This window comes from Grampus griseus, assembly GCF_964374135.1.
Source record: "Grampus griseus genome assembly, chromosome: 3".
NCBI classification, from domain to species: Eukaryota; Metazoa; Chordata; class Mammalia; order Artiodactyla; family Delphinidae; genus Grampus; species Grampus griseus.
Genome location: NC_139019.1, coordinates 77,486,149 through 77,506,820, shown reverse-complemented (window position 1 = coordinate 77,506,820; position 20,672 = coordinate 77,486,149). Strand labels below are relative to the sequence as shown.

At 42.4% G+C, this 20,672-nt stretch overlaps 1 protein-coding gene across 11 annotated transcripts in view; it reads right to left on the bottom strand.

Moving 5' to 3' along the window:
* The window catches only part of CAST (calpastatin), a 125,474-nt gene extending 112,719 nt beyond the window's left edge, over positions 1–12,755 (bottom strand). For 3 of the 11 annotated variants that reach the window (XM_082650617.1, XM_082650626.1, XM_082650625.1), the window contains exon 1: positions 10,687–10,909. In XM_082650617.1, coding sequence (XP_082506743.1) covers positions 10,687–10,761 — 75 coding nt within the window. In that variant the 5' untranslated portion in view covers positions 10,762–10,909. Of the gene's footprint in view, positions 1–10,021; positions 10,145–10,686; positions 10,910–11,066; positions 11,117–12,654 lie in introns of those variants that run through there. The other 8 variants (XM_082650623.1, XM_082650621.1, XM_082650627.1 and 5 more) reach the window with 5 other exon arrangements.
* Between the last annotated feature and the right edge of the window lie 7,917 nt (positions 12,756–20,672).

Here is a 20,672-nt window from a genome sequence, read left to right as displayed (position 1 = left end):
AGAGGAGGCAAAGACAGGAAGTGCAAGATACCAGCCCTAAGGCAGGAAACATTTCATTGGGAGGATAAGGCCCCAGAAGACAGGAAACACTGGAGCCAAGATGAAGATAGATGAAGGAATGGAGTGACAGGAGTTCAGAGGAAGGGAAGATATCAGATAAAAGTTTTGCTATCTTGCCTAAAAAGGAATAATTTTCCAAACTGTTTCCACCTCCTGGCATCACTACATATTTGGTAAGTACAGCTGTCCTTTGTCCTCGTTCTAGAAGATAGCATTAATATGCATAAAATTTTCTGCCATAGCAAACGCATAAACCTGTCAGGAAATCAACAGGAGCAAGGAGCAGTAAAGCTTGGAGCTTTGCTCTCACCCAGCTAAGGATTTGTGCCAGCGCCAGTCTTCCACTCTGGAGCATTTGGGGCACCCTCCCCATCGTTACCTAGATACACCCTGATACATGCACAGACAAGGGTATACATCACAGGATAAGATAAAAATCAAACTTCTACACATATTAAATAAGAAAGAAGACAGACAAAAAACGAGCTTCTGCAAATCCAAGCTCAGCTATGAAAGAGCACCAAAAGCTAGTGTGCTTCTGAAATGCCTCTGCTTAATTTTTTTCAAAAAAGGTACTGAGTTTCTTTTAGGGGGTGACAAAAACATTGTAAAATTAAATTGAGGTGATGTTTGGACCACCCTGTGAATATACTAAAAAATACTGAATTGTATGTTTTAATGGATATTTTATGAATTATGTCTGAATAAAGCTGTTTAAGAAAACAGGAAAGGTTATTTGAAAACAGCTTGAAGATTTTCCTTCTGCAACTTGGAGAATGCCAATAGAGGTCAATATTTGCATGTCCAGTGATAGCTGTGGCAAAATCACGAAGCAATGAAATCTTGGTGCCCTCTGGACTCTAGTGCACACAGCTCAGCTCCCTCACTGCTCCACCGCTGCACACAGAGATAAAGGCTTGTCAAGGGAAGGGTGTGGGTGGGTTGCTTCCTAAGGATCAGAAAGCCTTCATTTAGCTACGGGTCTAATCTTTCAGTGCAGGTCACAAGCGCCCAGAGCACTTTTGGAAACACTCAAACCAGAGTCCGGGGATTTAGATTTAGTTTGTTCAGGGGGAGCGTGGGCACAGATATATTTTCCTAAACTTCCCCAGTTGATTCTAATATGCAGCTAGGATTGGAAACCACTGTTTGGAGAGGAGATCTGTGGGCACCACAACAGGAAGTGGAGGTTTCTGCTCCTCCAATCACCCCACTGAGTCGGCACCCATGGGAGCTTCCCCAGGTCAGGCAGGCCAGCGCAGCTCGGGGCCTCCTGGGTAAACCGATTGCTCAATGCAGGAACCCACTCTCCTGTGTTCAACCCAACATTTCCTGACTAGCCCTATTAATGGCACACCACACCTTCATATTGCATATTAGTCTCTAGCTTCTTAGTAAAGCAAACAAGTTAGCACTTTATTGTATACGCTCCTGCTTACTGATTACTTCATAAACATATATTTTGCCTTTTCAACCAGATGGTAAATTTTTAAAAAATATTTATTTATTTTATTATTTATTTATTTGGTTGAGCTGGGTCTTAGTTGTGGCAGGTGGGCTCCTTAGTTGCAGCTCGCTGGCTCCTTAGTTGCGGTAGTCAGGCTCCTTCGTTGTGGCATGCGAACTCTTAGTTGCCCCCTGCATTGGGAGCGTGGAGTCTTAACCACTGCGCCACCAGGGAAGTCCCCAGATGGTAAACTATATTATTTTTTTTTTCTAGTCCTGTGGTGGGGATGTGACAAATAATTCATAATTGAATGACTGCATTTCCACAAACCTCTAAAAGTTCCCTGAGAAGTACATTCGTTCTTTTCAGGTTAGTAAACAAGATAAAAGATTTTAAAAGTTGAAAAAAATAGCTTAAAAAATTAAGAGACAATGTGCAAATTGATATTTCCTGCAAAATCCCTTAAAATCTATTTTTGTATGTATTCTGCTTTCTGAAACAAGACTGTTCAGCAAACAAACAGAGGCCCAAGTTGTAAAGCTGATTTTGCTTTAAGACAGTCTCCCTGGTGTAGATGTGGACCTGTTTGCCCTGAGGTGGATTCCTTGCCCTGACCCTGGTCAGTTGGTGTAGCAGGGATGTGTACTGGCTCCCTCCAGTAGGGTCTCCTGCAGGATGGGCCAGTAGTGCTTTCAGCTTCTGCAGGGTGATCCTGCTTCTCCCTCTTTCTTTCCAGTCTTGGAATGGTAGCAGCTTCCTGAGATTTCTAATCTCTGTTTTGCCTCATCCACCCCAGCTGGCTTCCCAGCCTCTCTGTTACCTGGGTAACCAACTCCCTGCATTCCATTCCCTGACAAACTCTAATAAGACAGAAGGAATGTGGGTCTGAAAGGCTATGTGACCTTCAGCAAATAATATAAACTTTCCGTTTTCTTCTTGTAAAATGGAGGTAATGGTGTCTACCCCAGGGGCTGGCTTACTTATGAAACAAGCTGATATTAATGAGGAGCCTGGCCCATTGCCTCCTTCATTTCAAGAATACAATAAAAGTTATTCCACTCCCTTCTTCTTCTCTGGCATCAATCTGATTGTGGTTAATTATGAGACAATAAAATGAATATGAGAAGTAAGCAAAGGTTTAAGGTTTCATTTTCTAAGGCTGTAAATAATACAGCAGAGAAGTTAGTGTTTTACTTTTCATAAGTACAGAGGAACCAGATTCATCTGATAACTTTATGTTTAGTACTTTGCCTGTCTCAGGACACTGTATTATATTAGTCTCATATTTCCATATTACAAATAAGGAAACAAAGTACACAGGGAATAGATAATTCATTTTTCAAACAACATATACCAAGCTGGTCACAGGGATAACGTTTAATGTGCAATTCCTATACTATAAAATACTTCGTCAGGGTGTGGTGCATGTGTGTGTGCATATGTGTGTGTTGGTGGGTCTGGGAGTTGGATAGATAAAGCAAGATAGGCACAATGTTACAATGTTAATAATTATAGAAGGTGATGGGTACATGAGGAGTACATTATATTATTCTCTCTTCTGTGATAAAAAGTTTAAAAAATTTTTGAGTCTTATCTCAAGAGTATGTACCTCCCTGGAGTCACACAAAGGGAATATCCTAGCCATTTTACTTGTTTTTAATACTGAAAACCCCAAACTAATGGAGAAGGCTAGTGTCAGAGGAAGAGTTCATTTACTAAAAAAATAATCAGTGAGTAGCCACTGTGGGCTAGGTGTTGTGGGGAGAATAATTATTTTTTAAAAGTAAGTAAATGAAAGGTGTGATACATGATATCTTTCTTCTTCTCTAGAAACATTTGTTATCAAACCATAGAAATATAGGATAACCTTCTTTGGGCTTCTCATAAAAGAAGACACATATTAAGGATTAACTGCATAACTATAATTCTGAAATCCCCATATTTCACCTGAACTCCATACACTTTTCTCTAATATTTCAACATTCTGGTGGATATGCCCAGGTGGCAGGGTAAGGGCACACCCTCTTTTTGTCCAGTTTTCAGAAGAAGCGTTGACTGCCTTTCTGCCATGTTTAGCTTAGGGGGTCCACATTCAGTAAGGCTTTCTGAACTTCCTGTAAGTCAAAGATGATGCCATGAGAATTTCAATAGTTACTTTGCTGCTTTTATAGTAGTCATTAGGATGTGCTTGTGATTTTTATCTATGAAAAATGCAAGAAAAAACCAGAAATGTACTATCAGCACTATTTTTGTGTCCACGGCACACAGTATGAAACCTGACACATAGTAGGTGGACGATAAGCAACTGTGAACATCGTTGGCCTTTACCAAATCATTTCTGTGTTCTATAAGTTCCCCACAGTCAGAATGAATTCCATAAATTTTACGAAAACTCTAACCATAGACCCTTTTTCTTCTTGGGTTAAATGACTCTCCCATCTGAGGAGGCACTTACATAAAAGGTACTCATTGGATGGAGTTATTGTACATTTTTCTTAACTGAAAGACACTTGATTTTTTTCCCTTTATGGTAGCTGCAAAGCTTTCTGGGTAAGTTTTTATGAGATAACTTGAAGAACAGAGCTTTAGAATCACATTAATAGGATTTCAATCCTTAAAACAATTTAAAGAGAGGATTCTGGGATGATGGTGCAGTAGGAGGCACCAGGAATCCATCTTCCCATCAAGACAAAAATCTCCCTGGCAGAATGTGTCTGATATAACTATTTTGAAATTCTGGAGTCTATCAAAGACTTGCAACTTCCAGGGGAAGATTTAAATGGTAAGTTTTGGTTAATTTCCATCAATTTCGGCTCAGCTCAGCAGCAGCTGCCCATTTCCCGTTCCCAACTCACAGCAAGCAGTTGTGCATTAGAGCATGCAGCTTGGAACCAGAAAGGCAAAAAGGACTCTGTCCTCCAAATACTGGGGATCTGTATTCTGATCACCGATTGCTCATGCCCAGGGAAAGTGCAGGATCAGAAAAGACCTGAGAAGCTCTTAAGTGTACACTTGTGGCTGAAAAAAACAGCACAAAAAAACAGCCTATGACAATCAAAAACAAAACAAAGCAAAACAAAACAGCAAACCCCGGGGAAGGAGGAGAATTTGATTCCCAAAGCTTTCATATTATTAGATTCAAATGTCCAGTTTTAAACCTAAAATATCACAAGGCATGCAAAGAAACAGAGAATTATTGCCCATTCAATGGGAAAAACAAACAAACAAAAAACAGAAACTGTCCTTGAGAAAGAGCAGATGGCAGATGTACTAGATAAAAACTTTAAAACAACTGTCTTAAAGATGCTCAAAGAATTAAAGGAAGTGTGGAGAAAGTCAAGAAAACAATGTAAAAACAAAATAGAGATATCAATAAAAAGATAAATAACCTAAAAAGAAACCAAAAAAAAAAAAAAATTCTAGAGCAGAGAAGTACAATAACTGAAATGAAAAATTCACTAGAGGGATTCAAAGGCAGATTTGAGCAGGCTGAAGAAAGAATCAGTGAACTTAAAGATAGGACAATTGAAATTATTGAGTCTGAGGAACAGAAAGGAAAATGATTAAAGAAAAGTATATAGAGCCTACAGGACCTGAGGGATACCATCAAGTAGACTAACCTACACATTGAGAGAGTTCCAAAGAAATGAAGAGAGAGAAAAAGATTTTTTTTAAGAAATAATGACCTAAAACTTTCCAAATTTGATGAAAAACATAAACCAAGAAACTCAACAAACTCCAAGTAGGATGAACTCAAAGTTCACATGGAGACAAGTTACAATCAAACTATTGGAAGACAAAGAGAGAATCTTGAAAGTAGCAATAAAAAATGATTTATCACATATAAGGGATACTCAGCAAGGTTGTAAACAGATTTCTCACCAGAGATGTTGGAGGTCAGAAGGCAGTGGGACAAGTGTTGGCAAGTATATGAAGAAATTGGAACCCTTGTGTACTGAGGATAGGAAGGTAAAATGGTACAACTACTGTGGAAAACAGTAAGGTGGTTCCTCAAAAAATAGCTATACCAGGAAGCAACCTGAGTGTGCCTTGAAAGATGAATGGATAAGCAAATATATATATATTTCAGCCATTTTAAAAGGATGAAAATTTTGACATATGCTTTAACATGGATGAATCTTGAGGGCATCTGCTGTACAATATTGTACCTATAGTCAACAACAATGTACCATAAACTTAAAAAGTGGTTAAGAGGTAGATCTCATGTTAAGTGTTCTTACAATACAATAAAAAAATGATAAGGAACACAGATACTTGAATACAGTCCTATGTATTCAAATGTAAATATGTAAATTGAATGAAAATTTATTGTTTAATGGGTATAGAGTTTCAGTTTTGCAAGATTAAAATAGTTCTGGAGCTAGATGGTAGTGATGGTTGTACAAGAATTATGAATGTATTTAATTCCACAGAACTTTACACTCACAAATGGTTAAGATGGTAAATTTTAAGTTATGTGTATTTTACCACAATAAAAATTTTTAAAAACATCAAGGAAAAAATAGAATAAAGATGTGTTGCTTAGAGAAATCTAGTATGCCAGTGAGACAGCCTACTCAGAACTAATTTCCCACCAGTTCACCTTGGAATATCAACTAGCCACCCACTGTTTCCACCACCAGCAAGCTACATCATTCTTTAAAAAGTACCTGTAGAATATAATTAACTTTCTGGGAAGTATCAAAATTGATTAAAGAATAATGTCAAGGTATACTCTTAATTTAAGTCTTATTTGCAATGGGAAGCAAACCAATTCAGAAACTGTGAAACAAAAGAGGACAGTTGGGGCTTCCCTGGTGGTGCAGTGGTTGAGAGTCCGCCTGCCGATGCAGGGGACACGTTTTCATGCCCCGGTCCGGGAGGATCCCGCATGCCGCGGAGCGGCTGGGCCCGTGAGCCATGGCCGCTGAGCCTGCGTGTCCGGAGCCTGTGCTCCGCATCGGGAGAGGCCACAACAGTGAGAGGCCCGCGTACTGCAAAAAAAAAAAACCCAAAAAACAAAAGAGGACAGTTGTGTGACCTCCATTCTCCCAGTACCCTAAAGCCTGTGCCCTTTTTGCAGAATATGTAATTTGCATTCCTTACTCCTAAAAGTCACTGCAGTCAAGTGGTCTGTCCTGCAGGGAAGGCTTGTGACAATCTTCCCAGGCTGGCCACAATGATGGGGCCTCCCAAATGACTTGAGCTCCTTGATCACGCTGCCACTGGACCGACAGGTCTAATTAGGCTAAGAAACACCTTTAATTAACATGGACTACTAGAGTCAACTTTTGACCCAGGAATGTGATAACAGGTGTCAGCCAACCAAATTTACCCTCTTTCATGCTTCATCATTACCAAGCTCATCAGATGTTCTTGAAATCTAGCTTTGTAAGTTTTTTTTTTTTTTACTAAAACCACATATTTCTTCAAAAGATAAGATCAATAATATTGATGGTATTCAATGGGGAAATGTACATTGTAATGTTTCATTGACTGGCTTTATAGGTGGCAGTCCCTTAAACAAAACACATCATAGATACATCTTTCAATTATTTTATCTTATTCTGCCTAAATTTTTAAAGTTAGGTCATTGCATTCATAATCTTTTTCAGTAAAGGATCCCAGTAAAAATATTTTAATAACAGGATTTACCAAAAGCATGACATATGTAATATATATAATACATACATACATATATTATATATAGTGTGTTTTTGTATAAAACTTTTGTATTAATAAATTGTATAAATATTATATATAATAGTGTATAATACTATAAATTATATATATATATATGTTATAAATTGGCTCCATATATCTCTAGGGGATTATGGATGGGCTTTTGTGTGTGTATATGTATATTTTGTTGTGGGAAAATGGTGCACAAACTTTCATTTAATTCTCAAAATGGGCTGTGGTCATCCCCTCACAGCCATCAAACGAAAATGGTTAGAAACCGATGTCTAGAGCTATACTGTCCTAATACTGTAGCCATTAGCCACTCAACGCCTATTGAGCACTTGAAACGTGTCAAGTGTGAACTGAGATGCACTCTAAGTATAAAATACACACTGGATTTTGAAGAATCAACATGAAAAAGAAACTGTACATATCCCAATGATTTGCACATTGATTGCATGTGAAATAATAACATTTGGGATATAGTGGGTTAAATAAAATATGCTATTAGCATGAATTTCACCTGTCAGCTAATGTGACTACTAGAAAATTTAAAATTACATATGTGGCTCACACTATATTTATATTGTACAGCACTGGTTTGGGAAAAGTCAAAGCTTGATCACAGGCAGGTTGCTGATTCTAGGAGGTTCCTACTAGCAGAAAAAAAAAAATTAGAATAGTTCCAACATTGGATTATAAGAGAGGTTTTAGCAAAAAATGTCAGACTATGCCTAAACATAACAGGGTTAAAAACATAGATTTAAACTATTTTCATCCAGATATTCCAGCATAATTTCCTTTAGAGAATCATGAATTTGGAAGAAGACTGATGTTAACTCTAAACCATCCATATTAACTGCCATCCATATTTGCAGATAATTCATGTGATGCATTTTGATAAGAACCTTAGAACAATAATGACTCAAAGCAAACTTTTGCTTTTAGCACACCAATAAGATGCTACATTTAAAAAACCCAGAAAATGTAGTAGGAAGCATTCATGAAGAAACATCTCAAGGGAAACTGGAATTTCCAATCATTAAAGGTATATGGGGCACTGTTGGTGGGAATGTAAATTGATACAGCCACTATGGAGAACAGTATGGAGGTTCCTTAAAAAACTAAAAATAGAATTATCATATGATCCAGCAATCCCACTACTGGGCATATACCCAGAGAAAACCATAATTCAAAAAGACGCATGCACCCCAATGTTCATTGCAGCACTATTTACAATAGCCAGGTCATGGAAGCAACCTAAATGCCCATTGACAGATGAATGGATAAAGAAGATGTGGTACATATATACAATGGAATATTACTCTGCCATAAAAAGGAACGAAATTGGGTCATTTGTTGAGATGTGGATGGATCTAGAGACTGTCATACAGAGTGAAGTAAGTCAGATAGAGAAAAACAAATATCGTATATTAACGCATGTATGTGGAACCTAGAAAAATGGTACAGATGAACCGGTTTGCAGGGTGGAAGTTGAGACACAGCTGTAGAGAACAAACGTATGGACACCAAGCGGGGAAAGCCACGGGGGAGTGGCAATGGTGGTGTGATGAATTGGGTGATTGGGATTGACATGTATACACTGATGTGTATAAAATTGATGACTAATAAGAACCTGCTGTATAAAAAAATAAATAAAATTCAAAAAAAAGGTATATGGGTATGGTACTTTGATTCATGAATGTAAATAGTCTTCACCAACCCTTATGTGGTACCTATTATCACCCACATTTTATAGATGTGGAAACAGGTTCAAAAAGGTTGACTCATTGCCCTTTGAGAACAAGAACTCTGTCTTGTTTTCCACTTCGAGGCTACTACTGGGTCTGCCACTTGGTAGGTGCTCAGTGAATGGCCATTGGCTGAAAAGGGACATTTTACTGATTCCAACACAACGTTTCTCTCTAAATACTGTCTGATTCCAACACGATGTTTCTCTCTAAATACTGTCTTATTACAACACCCTTGCTTTTCCCAATACCACATGCCGAGAGAGGTGTACTTTAACTATTTTTTTAAGTTCTCACCATAAATCAATGGGATATAAATATTTTTATTCTTTCTGTCAACAAAATTTGTGTATTTTTTTTTGGAAAGCATCGTAATGTTAAATCATGCTTCCTGGAGGTTCAAAACATTACAAGTACCAGCTTGACTGGATATCACACCTAGTTGGTTGGACAAGCATTCAATGCACTAAACAAACGGAACATCTCTGTCCCTCATCCAAGTAATAAACTACAGAGCAGTGGGCTCTCTCTCTCTCTCTCGCTGTCTCTCTCTCCCTCTTTCTCATTCTCAACAAGGGTCTTGATCTCGGTTGCTTCTGCTCCTTGGAGTTTTGGATTTTCTCCTTGAACCCAATCCCAGCTGCCTCTTCTTTGCGCTGGAGAATGCACGTCCAACAACATGCCTCTAAAAGTTTTGAGATTTACTTATGACTTAAAAACAAATACTAGATCTGAGCTCTTTCGATCTGCGCTCTTTCGATCTGAGTCTGAGTTCATCCAGGAATCCGCGTCCAAGGGCGGAATTCCTCCAGCAACAATTCCTGCTCCATTCAACTCATGAGCGTGAGCTGAGTCTGGTGCGTCTGCTCACACCGACTTGCACGTCGGGGCTCGCTCGCACATACCACCACAGGGTAGGTCTCAGCCTCTCCCGGAGCCTAAACTGAAGGTCTGAGAGGACGTCGCACCTGGTCCCCACCCCTTCCCCGCCAAACCCTGCACAATAACCTCTCCTGCACGCCCAGAAAAGCAAAGCCCACTCCGTTTCCGGTCCTGCCCAGGCACGATCGCTCCAGTTTACCGTCATGTACCACCAGCTTGCGAATGCCATGGCGACAACCGATTTGCTCTGAGTCGCGCAGCGGAGAACCCGGCGAGGACACGGGGTGCAGCGCAGCAGGGGCAGGATCGCACTCCACCAGCCCCGGACCTGGCTGGCGCTGAGCTTTTCAAGCCCCACAGCTGTCAGCTGGGGAGGCACCTGGGCGGGGCCTACATCGGCCCTGCCCTGCCGGGTTGACCCCGCCCCGCCCAATTTGGCGCAAGGCTGGTTAGGGCAGAAGTGTTATTTTTCCAGGCAGCCACGCCCTGCAGCCCGGACTTTACGCGGAAGACCCGACTTTTAGTTGAACTACCCCACCCAGTTCGGGGTCCCGAATGAAATGTATTACCCTTTTATCCTCAACCGCCTTTCACCCCGGTCTCATCAATCAACTTTTCCCAACGCAGGCGAACTCCAATCTGGCTTGCTCCACGCCCAATACACTTGGCCCAGGCCCGGCAGTACCCAGCCACCTCCCGTCACCTGCCCAGAGGCAGGTTCTGAGTTCTGAGTCCTTCTCAGGCTCGGGAGGGGGCGCACGGGGCAGCAGGCCAGGCAGGCTTCCGCAAGGAGGCGGCCCACGGCTCCGGGGCCGGGGTCCTCCCCGCGCTCAGCCCTGCGGCTCCGGCACAAGTGCCACTCACCTCCTGAGTGTGGCGGGCCGCCGCAGCGCGCCGGGGCCGGGGGGAGGCGGCGGGCTTCTGGCCCGGTTGGGACATGGCGAGGCCGTGGGGAGCGCAGACTGGAAGGGAGGCCCGGGCGGGGAGCGTTGGGAGCGAGGGAGGGAGGGAGTGGAAGGGCTGGCGGGCGCGCCCCGTGAGGCAGCTTTTCCGACCCAGCCCCGAACCCGCGCCGGGGCTCTGTCTCACCCCGCTGGGCCCTCCCCTTCCTGCCCGCCGCTGGCTGTGCCCGGGCTGTAGCGGTCCGGGGCTCCCGGCCTGCAACTTAACACCCTCGGCCCCGAATCTTCTCCCAGTGATGCCCCCACCTCCACCCTAGCACTGCTGGGTCCCCCGTGGCTCACAGAGAGGAGAGGCTGGAGGTCGCGGGGTTCCTCCTTCGACTTGCCCAGACTTGGCTTGCAGTTGCAACGGGCGAGCGGGACCCGGGCGTGGCCCGTCTACGCCTCAATACTCCACCCTAAGAATTTCAAGAATTAGACACCTTTTCTGCAATCTGCCCTGGTTTAGCTAGGAGAAGAATTTACCAACTGAAATCGGGCCCAAGCCTGGACCGTCTGGATTAGGAAGCGGATTAACAACCAAATTGGGGTGTGTGTGTGTGTGTGTGGTGTGTGTGTGTGCGTGTGCGTGTGTGTGTGTGTGTGTGCGTGCGTGCGTGCGTGCGTGCGTGTGTGTGTGTGTGTGTGTCCGAAGAACAGTCCCAAGTTTAAGCCCCTATAGGCTTTCTGGAGACTGCCGAATTTTGTTTTGGAGGCTGGATTGCTTTTGTCTTTGGCTCATTTTAAACAGCACTTCCTGGTTTGGGGCCGTGACATGTAACAAGCCTGAAGTGAAATATAACAAGCCTGGCTAGAAAACGCTCCTCTGCAGCGATGGTCTGCCTGTAGTTGCTGCCCGTTTGTGATCAGATCTGACAGAAGAAAACTTGTTACCCTGCAATGACATTGACAGTTTGGGACTCAGGGTCACTGCTGCCTTCCATGTTGTGTTTTAGACCGTTGGAGAGAGAGGGGGCAGGTTGTAAGGAAAGATTGGTCAATGGTGCATGGCATTTGGCAGAATCTAATTCTTGTTTTCTTCCCCCTTCTCATTTTTAGGGATTCTAACTTCCGTTTATTCAAGGGACTGGCTAGCCTCATTCTTGATGGGGGCAGCAGGGAGGAATGATTTAAACGCAATTCCTCTTAAAGGGTTCCACTTACGATCTATGTATCTGATATTTCCAACAAACAGGCGGTAGGACAGGAATTTATACGTAGAAATGAATCAACTTGGATATGGGGCCTATGATTGTCCATTCAAGAAAAATTGATTGGTGGCCTCAACTACATTTATAATTAAGGAAAATATGTCATAAGCATGAAAAATGCTTTTATGATTGTGACCAAACACCTACAGTAATTTAAGCAAACACAGAACTAACGGGGTGAGATAATAGACCCACCTCCAGGCCCAGGACCTGGAAGCATCTAACTCAGGATCCTAGAGGGCCTAGATTCAGGATCCCCCGAGTACATTATTCTGACTCTGGAAGAACGGTTCCCATTAAAGTTGAGGTATTTTCTAACAGAGTATTTAAAATTGAACTTAAACCAGTTGGTTTTATATTTTGAAAGGCTTCCATGTAAAGCACAGTGAAAGGAACTATAGAGAGAGCGATATAAAAGTTAAAATACATATTTCCTGCCCTCCAGGAACTTAGAGTTTAGCTGAAGTCATATGGCATTTGTAACACATGATCATTTGGGTGGCACTGAAAGACATACAGTGTGTGAATAAGTACAAATGTGCTTTGGGAATTTGGGGTTCTGTGGGTTTGGGGGATCATAGGAAGGGAAGGGAGGCTTGAAAGGGCTGGCTGGCTGGTGGGATGTGGTCAGAAGAAGAAAGGGTGGGGACAGATCAGGAAATAAAATGGAGCCCACCCACCTGGCTGGAGCCTCTGGTCCAAGGTCCGGAGTAATCAATCCATGTATTAACTTATTTATTAAGCAGCCACACTATGCTTCTGATACAGTTGATACCAAAATCTGTAAGAGAATGAATGACTTCAGCCTTCAGGCTTTGCTCAAGAGTCAGAACTCATATAAGCAGAACAATTACAGGCTAAACAACACATTAATGATTGTAAGTAAAGAAGAATTTCAAAGAAGTTGAAGAAGAGGATGATGTTTTCACTTTCTCTGGCAGTCAGTGAGGAATTTGGAACTTTGATACCATGACCAGCATTTGAGCATCTTGGGGAAGCTCGTTTTAAATATGTATGACACCTTTTGCTACATTTTTATTTGCACATATTCTAAGTAGAGGCATACCTCTGAGATATTGCAGGTTTGGTTCCAGACCACTGCAGTGAAGCAAATATCACAATAAACTGAGTCACATGAATATTTTGTTTCCCAGTGAATACAAGAGTTACGTTTACACTGTACTGTAATCTATTAAGTGTGCAATAGCAAGTCTAAAAAAGTAATGTACATACCTTAGTTTAAAAATACGAAAACAAAACCAATTACCATGGTAACATCAAAGATCACTGATTATAGATCACCATAACAAGTATAATAACAATGAAAAAGTTTGAGATATTGCAGGATTTACCAAAATGTGACACAGAGATATGACCTAAGCAAATGTTGTTGGAAAAATAGCACCTATAGACTTGATCGATGTCAGGTTGCCACAAACCTTCAATTTGTAAAACATGCAATCTTTGCAAAGCACAATGAAGTGAGGTGCAATAAAACCTGAGGGGATGCCTGTATTTTATTTCTTTATTTACTCAGTAACAGGATGCCTGCTATGTGACAGGTTCTGTGGAGGTAACAGGGACCTTCTGCACTCAAGGACCTTACAGTCTAGTAGGAAACACAGACAAATAAATCCACAATGACCATGTGATGAGGGCAGTGGCCGGCAGATGTATTCCAAGAGTGCTGTTGGATCCCTGGAGGGGCTTCTCATTCTGACTGAAGGGTGGGCAGGCTGGGGAGAGGGGGGAGCCCAGGGCTGCTTCCTCCCCACATCTTTGACTTGAGTTAGTTGAAACCTCCTCTGAATAATCTCCACATTGTATCTCCTCTCCCCCTGTCCCCATTACTGCTGTAGTTGTGCAGGAACTCATCACTTCTCATTGGGAAATGTATAAATGAGGAAAATAAAGGCAGGATGGTGTCCAGAGAAGGAGCCAGGGGAGCCTGAGAAGGTGCTGCAGAAGGAAGATAGTGGAAAAGTGGGCGCTAAGGTCCAGGGAGGAGGCCCTCTGAAAGGAAGGGCTGGCCCACAGTATGAAACGTCACTCAAAGGTTGGGTCAGACAATGCAGGGAGTGTCCATTTGCTCTGACAGCTGAGAGGTTTTTGATAAACCAGCCAGGGGGTAAAATTGAGAAGGAGGCAGGGCATTTTTCCAAGGTACCCACAGTTTGGACAGTGCCCTTCACTTTGGATGGTGTTTCTTTCTACACTCTTGGAGGGGAAGTTACCCCCAGAAAACCTGGACCTTCTGGCTGACATCCAAGTGCCCTCTGATCCTGCTGAAACTCATCCGTCCTATCTGCCATCTCAAGATTCTCAGCCAAGTTTGCTCCACTCCATAGTAATGTTTTCCTAAGTAAACCAGAAAAAAAAAAAATCCTTGTAAACAGGCAAAGACTAATTAGCAAAATAGGCAAAGGCTCTCAGAGTCTCCTTTCCCTTTTAACAGGCATGTATCTGAGTAGGAGCTTCATGTTTCTGACCTGAATTATCCAGAAGAATGGCTTCAGTGGTGAAGTTCTGTGTGTAAAGAGGTGAAGGTGGGCTGGCCAGTAGGAGACAATGTTTAGACCATAGGAGCCTTGCCGTGTGCAGTGGTCTGAATGTTTGTGTTCTCCCGAATTCCTACATTGGAATGGTAATGCCCAAGTTGGTGGCATTAGTAGGTGGGACCTTTGGAAGTGATTAGGTCATGAGGGCAGAACCCTCATGAATAAAATTAATGTCCTTATAAAAGATCCCTGAGAGAGCTCTCTTGCCCCTTCCACCTTATGAGGCTGCAAGAAGACGTCTACCACTTGGAAGAAGCCCTCACCCTACCATGCTGGCACCCTGATTTCAGACCTCTGGCCGCCAGAACTGTGAGAAAAACATTTCTGTTGTTTCTAAGCCCTCCAGCCTGTGGCATTTTGTTATAGCTGCCTGAATGGGCTAAGACACCTTGCTTCTCAGTTCACTGGGCTTGTGTATGGATGGCAGATGAGGTAGGGGAAGGGGGAAAGAATGGAGATGGAAGGTTGGAGGGACAGGGGAAGAAGACAAGAAAGAGAACCAACAGGAGATGAAGTAGTTTTTAGTTTTCACCACTACCAAACAAGAACTTGAGTCATACACATACCTATAGGTGGGACCTCAGGTTTTACTTCTCATTCTTCACGTCCCTCCAGATAGTGAAACACCTGCATATACCTTCAGGCCTTGTTCTTTAACGTGACACAATTTTCTGCTTCTTGTCTGTGTGGAACACAGAGGGCTGAGTCACAACTGCTTTCCAGGGCTGTACTAGGGAGTGCTCTTGGGATCAATACCTGTCGAAGCAAAGGAAAGATGGGCAAAGGGAGAAGTTCAGCTGGGATACAGATCCAGTAGAAGCCTCACATGGTCCTTCAGGGAACGACGAAGATGTGATGCCCTTCAGAGATGTCCAGGGTTGGCAAGAGAGAGCTGAGCCCTTATAAGCCTGCATCAACCAGTCTTTGGATATGGTTGAAGAGGGAGGCAGCATGGCTTTAAGGAAGGGAAGCATCTCCCTTAAGCTGTGGCAACCCCCAAGTGGCTGATGAGTGTTGTCAGCTGGTGGCACTCCAGGAGCTGGAGTAGGGCCTTTTTATCCCCAAAGGGGATTCAGGTAGCTGATCACACCTGCTACACTCCCCAAGGCTATGTAACATCATAAAACTTTGGAAAAAGAATGGAGGAGAGAATCAATATTGCAAAAGTATGCTGTCATATTGCTGTATAACAGAACATTAGGTTTGAAAACATTACCCATTTTATTAAATTTCCCCCCCTTTTACAAAGGCATTTGTCTTCAAGAAGGCAATAGTGAAGAATACTTTGTTTCACAGAGCAGCCAGCCTCCATAGAGTCAATACTACTATCCAGATATACAGAAACAACAACTTTACCACTTTTATTGCTGAGAATGGGTATAAAGATAAAATAAGCTTTTTATTTTCTAATTTTGTCTAGTGGTATTAAAACAAAACAAAAGAGATTGCTCTGGAGGTCTGGCAGCTGGTGAGGAGGTAGGTGTGACACTCTCTGCTTGCCAGGAAGCTCTAAGCCTTCAGCTTCTTCTGATTTCCTTGATGATTTCCCTTAGGTTTGCAACCTTCTGTCCTGTGGCTGTGGGTTCACGAAAAGAGCTCAGCTTGCACAGTTAGCACGCTATGCTCTGCGGTGTCAACAACTAACTAGAGATGTGTAGATTATCCCTCTCCTGGTTCGCAGTTCCTGATGGCTCCTCAATGCCAGCAGGATGGCATTCTGATCCCTTAACATGGCCTCCCAGGGCCTGCAGGTTGTGTCCTGGGCAGCCTTGTCTGCAGCTTTGTGCCTTCATGCCACTGTGTTCCAGCCATGCCTTCCTGCTTTCAGATGCCAGAACACACCGGGCTCTTCCCAGAGTTCCTGCCTTTGCTCATTTTCCTTCTCCTGAAATACTCCTCCCTTCCCATTCCCAAAGCTTTAACTTTCCCCAACACTGCATTATATTGTAACTGTCTAAGCCCATATAAAGCCCAGGATCCTCATGGCTCAATACTAAATTCGGCTTATATTTAAAGAAACAGGGGCCCAGTGTTCCAAAAGTAACTAAAATCATTCAATCTTCACTGCAATCCCTTTACTGCAATTGAAAGTGCCTGAATGGGCACACAATCTGAACACTCAGCAAAACATCTTAAAAATCCTCTCTCTATCTCACTCCCACTGTCTCCCCCCATGCTGAGAAACTTCTTCTATAAACATTCCGAAAATCAACCAGAAGATGCTCTCTTGTTCTATTCCCCCTTCTTGTTTCCTTCTGCAATGACGCAATTCCTCCTAAAGGGTCCGAAGGAGATAAAATCATTGTGAATATTAATGTTCTTTTATCTGCCTCATAACTGCTTGTCTATATCCTCCATTAGACTCCATGGCCAAAAAGATCATTTCAATCTTATTCACAGAACGTGAGACTCTGCCTGGCACAGAATATGTCCTCAATAAATATCTGTGGAATGAATAAGAACACATTGCTGGGTCTTTCCAGGCTAACCTTCCTTCTTAAAAGATGAAAGGAGTAGACTGGGTAATTTAAAAAGACACTTATAATTGAAATGGTCTCTGATCACATAAGATCAGGAGGTCAGAAGAACTGTCTAAACACTTCGTGATACTATTTGTATTGAATGGCTCTCACAGTCAATAATGACTGTAAGTAAATCAAACACGTATAGTACTTACTATGTACTAGGAATTTTTAAAGGACTTTGCATGTATTTGCTCACTTCACCCTTGTGAGGTAGGAACTGTTATTTGCCCCATGTTATAGGTAAGGAAACTAAGGCCCAGGGAAGTTGAATAATTTGCCCTGGGTTGCAGAGCTGCGAAGTGACAGCATTAGCATTTGAATCTGGTGGGCTAGCTCTCTAGTGTGTGCTCCTAACCACTGCTCTAAGATTACTCTTTGCTGTGTACAAACATTGATAATGGACTGGGGATGTGGATGGGCTGCATGACACCTTGCGGGTGGAGATTGAGATTATATTTCTAAATTAGTAATTTAATATCTGCAATGATAAAAGTAAATTTTTCTAAGGTACTTTAACTATCTGGTCTTCAGAGTGTATCTGGAGATGATAAAAATAATACACCTAGCCAGTCACCAAAGGTCATATATTATATGATTCCATTTATATGAAATGTTCAGAATAGGCAAATCTGTAGAGACAGACAGTAGATTAGCAGCTGTTTAGGGCTGGTGGAGCGAGGAGGTTGTAAGGACAGGAGGGAGATAGCTAAAGGGCTTGGGGTTTCTTTTTGAGGTGATAAAAAATATTCTAGAATTGACTGGTGATTTACATGTTTGTGAATATATTAAAAACCACTGAATTGCATAGTTAAATTGGGTGAATTGTGTAGTATGTGAATGATATTTCAATTAAGCTGTTATTTAAAAAATACTTCCTTATAAATCTGTCTTCAACATGATAGCTATCTATGAATTTCAAAAGAACACTTTAAGATCCTTCTGTTGGGCTTCCCTGGTGGTGCAGTGGTTGTGAGTCTGCCTGCCGATGCAGGGGCCATGGGTTCGTGCCCCGGTCTGGGAAGATCCCACATGCTGCGGAGCGGCTGGGCCCGTGAGCCATGGCCGCTGAGCCTGGGCGTCTGGAGCCTGTGCTCCGCAACGGGAGAGGCCACAGCAGTGAGAGGCCCGTGTACCGCAAAAAAAAAAAAAAAAAAGATCCTTCTGTAGTACAAGTCTTTCACTTAAACTTCTGTTTACCCACTTACATTTGCTGCTCCTCCAAGGGTTTTGGAAAGATACTCACAACAGGAGCACTTTTCTACTTGGCAGATTCAGGTTGCATGTTGGTTAGCCACTTAAGCAATGAATGTGCTGCTGGAAGATTATCTTTAAACCTTTAAAAATGGTTATTATGAATAAAAATTTATTTCAAACATTTTAGGGGTGTTTATTCTCAGAAAATTCTTGTTAAACATAAAATTATTTTTCTATTAAAATTTTATTTTGGAATAATTTTAGACTTACAGAAAAGCTGCAAAGATAGTACAGAGTTCCCAGTTTCAGTTTCCCCAGTTACCATCTTATATTACCGTGATATATTCATCAAAACTAAGAAACCAACACTGGCATACTATTATTCGCCGAACTCCAGACTTTATTTGGATTTCACCAGTTATCTCATCAATGTCCTTTCTCTGTTTGAGGTTCTAATCCAGGATATTGCCCGCCGCACTATGGTCACATCTTCTTAGACTCCTCTGTGGTCTGTGACAGTTCTTTAGTCTTTCCTTGACAGGCTTTCATGACCTTGACAGATTTCAGGGGTACTGGTCAGATGTTTTGTAGAATGTCCCTCAGTTTGAGATTATCAGATGTTTTTCTCATGATTAGGCTGGGGCTGTGGGTTTGGGGGAAGAATACCACAGTGGTAAGTGGCTTATCATCACGTTGTATTGGGGGTACCTGATATCCATGGGATTTATCACTAGTGATAGTAACCTCAGTCACTTGAGTAAGGTGGTGTTTGCTGGGTTTCTCCACTGAAAAGTATAATCTCTCCCTTCTTATACTCTATTCTTTGGAAGCAAGTCATTAAGTCCAGCTCACACTCAAATTTTTTTTTTTTTTGGCCGTACGCGGGCCTCTCACTGTTGTGGCCTCTCCCGTTGCGGAGCACAGGCTCCGGACGCGCAGGCTCAGCGGCCATGGCTCACGGGCCCAGCCGCTCCGCGGCATGTGGGACCCTCCCGGACCGGGGCACGAACCCGTGTCCCCTGCATCAGCAGGCGGACTCTCAACCACTGCGCCACCAGGGAAGCCCTCAAATTATTTTTAAATGTGAAAATTATTCTTATTTTTTGAAATATTTTATAAGACTTACAAAGGTGATTACAATTGACTGAGAGGGTGAAGTTTAACTGAGGCCCAGCCTCTCTGCTACGAACTAGCAATTGAAAAGTTATAATGAACATACATCCCCTGTCTTGCCATCTTCTTCTGGAATAATTTTGAGACTTGGGTTACTTTTGTTTCTATGAGTGGCTTGGCTTTTCTGCTGGTATAATTGTCATGTTTATGATGGGATTAGGTGAAGGGTACTTGGGTGGTTTGTTGCTGCCTAGTGACGTACAGAGAACTGTGAAGGAAAAACTACTCTGTTATCAGCCCAGTTCTCCTTACCTGCGGAGTCAAAAGTACCCTTTTGGTTTCATTATATTGTGTTTGTTAATTAGATCCAGTTCAGAGTCTAAAGGCACTGGTTACAGAAGATCATACTTTAAGCATGACTTGTTTTTCAAATCAACATAGCATAGTTCTGTGGTAAAAATAGCCTTCTGGCAAAGAAGCTTCATTGCTTTGTAATACTCTTTTGCTGCAATAGGATTTTTACTTATATGAATCTTGGATTATTTTCCAAGAGGTATCACTTGGTACTATTCAAGCCAATAGCACTTTTATGAGTAGATCAGTTTCCTTTTTCTGTGTTTTTCTGTGTTTCTGTGTCCCTCCAAAAATGGTATGTTGGAGTCTTAACCCCGTACTACAGAATCTGCCCTTATTTGGAGATTGGGTTTTGCAGAGATTACCAAATTAAAATGAGGTCATTATATGGGCCCTAATCCAGTATGATGGGTGTCATAAAAAGGAGAAATTGGGGCATAGGTGCACACACAGGGAGGATGCCATGTGCAGTCTGGAGTTATACTGCCGTAAGCCCAGGAACTACCAGAAGCTGGAGAGAGACCTGAGACAGATCCTCCCCGGCACCTTCAGAAGGAGCGTGGCCCTGCGGACATACTGCTTTTGGGCTTCAGTCTCCAGAACTATGACAGAATACATTTCTATTGTTCTAAGCCAGCCCTAGCTGTTGTTATGACAGCCTTAGCTAACTAATACACTCAGGATGGGGAATGCGGGACACAAGTATAAAGATCCCAGCTCAAAATGACTCAGACCTTCTCCAGTTTTTTCCTGTACCAGGAAATGCCTCTCGTGAATTTGAATTCTGATTTGAGCATTTAGTCTAGAAAGAGTAACTACCTCTTCAACTGGGGTTCTGTTTCTACAACATTCTTAGGAAGAAGGGCTACGATGTCACTTCTCTCTGTGTGGATGAATCCACCTTTTAAGTTACATTTACTATGAGGCTTTGGATCTTTTTTTTTTTTTTTTTTT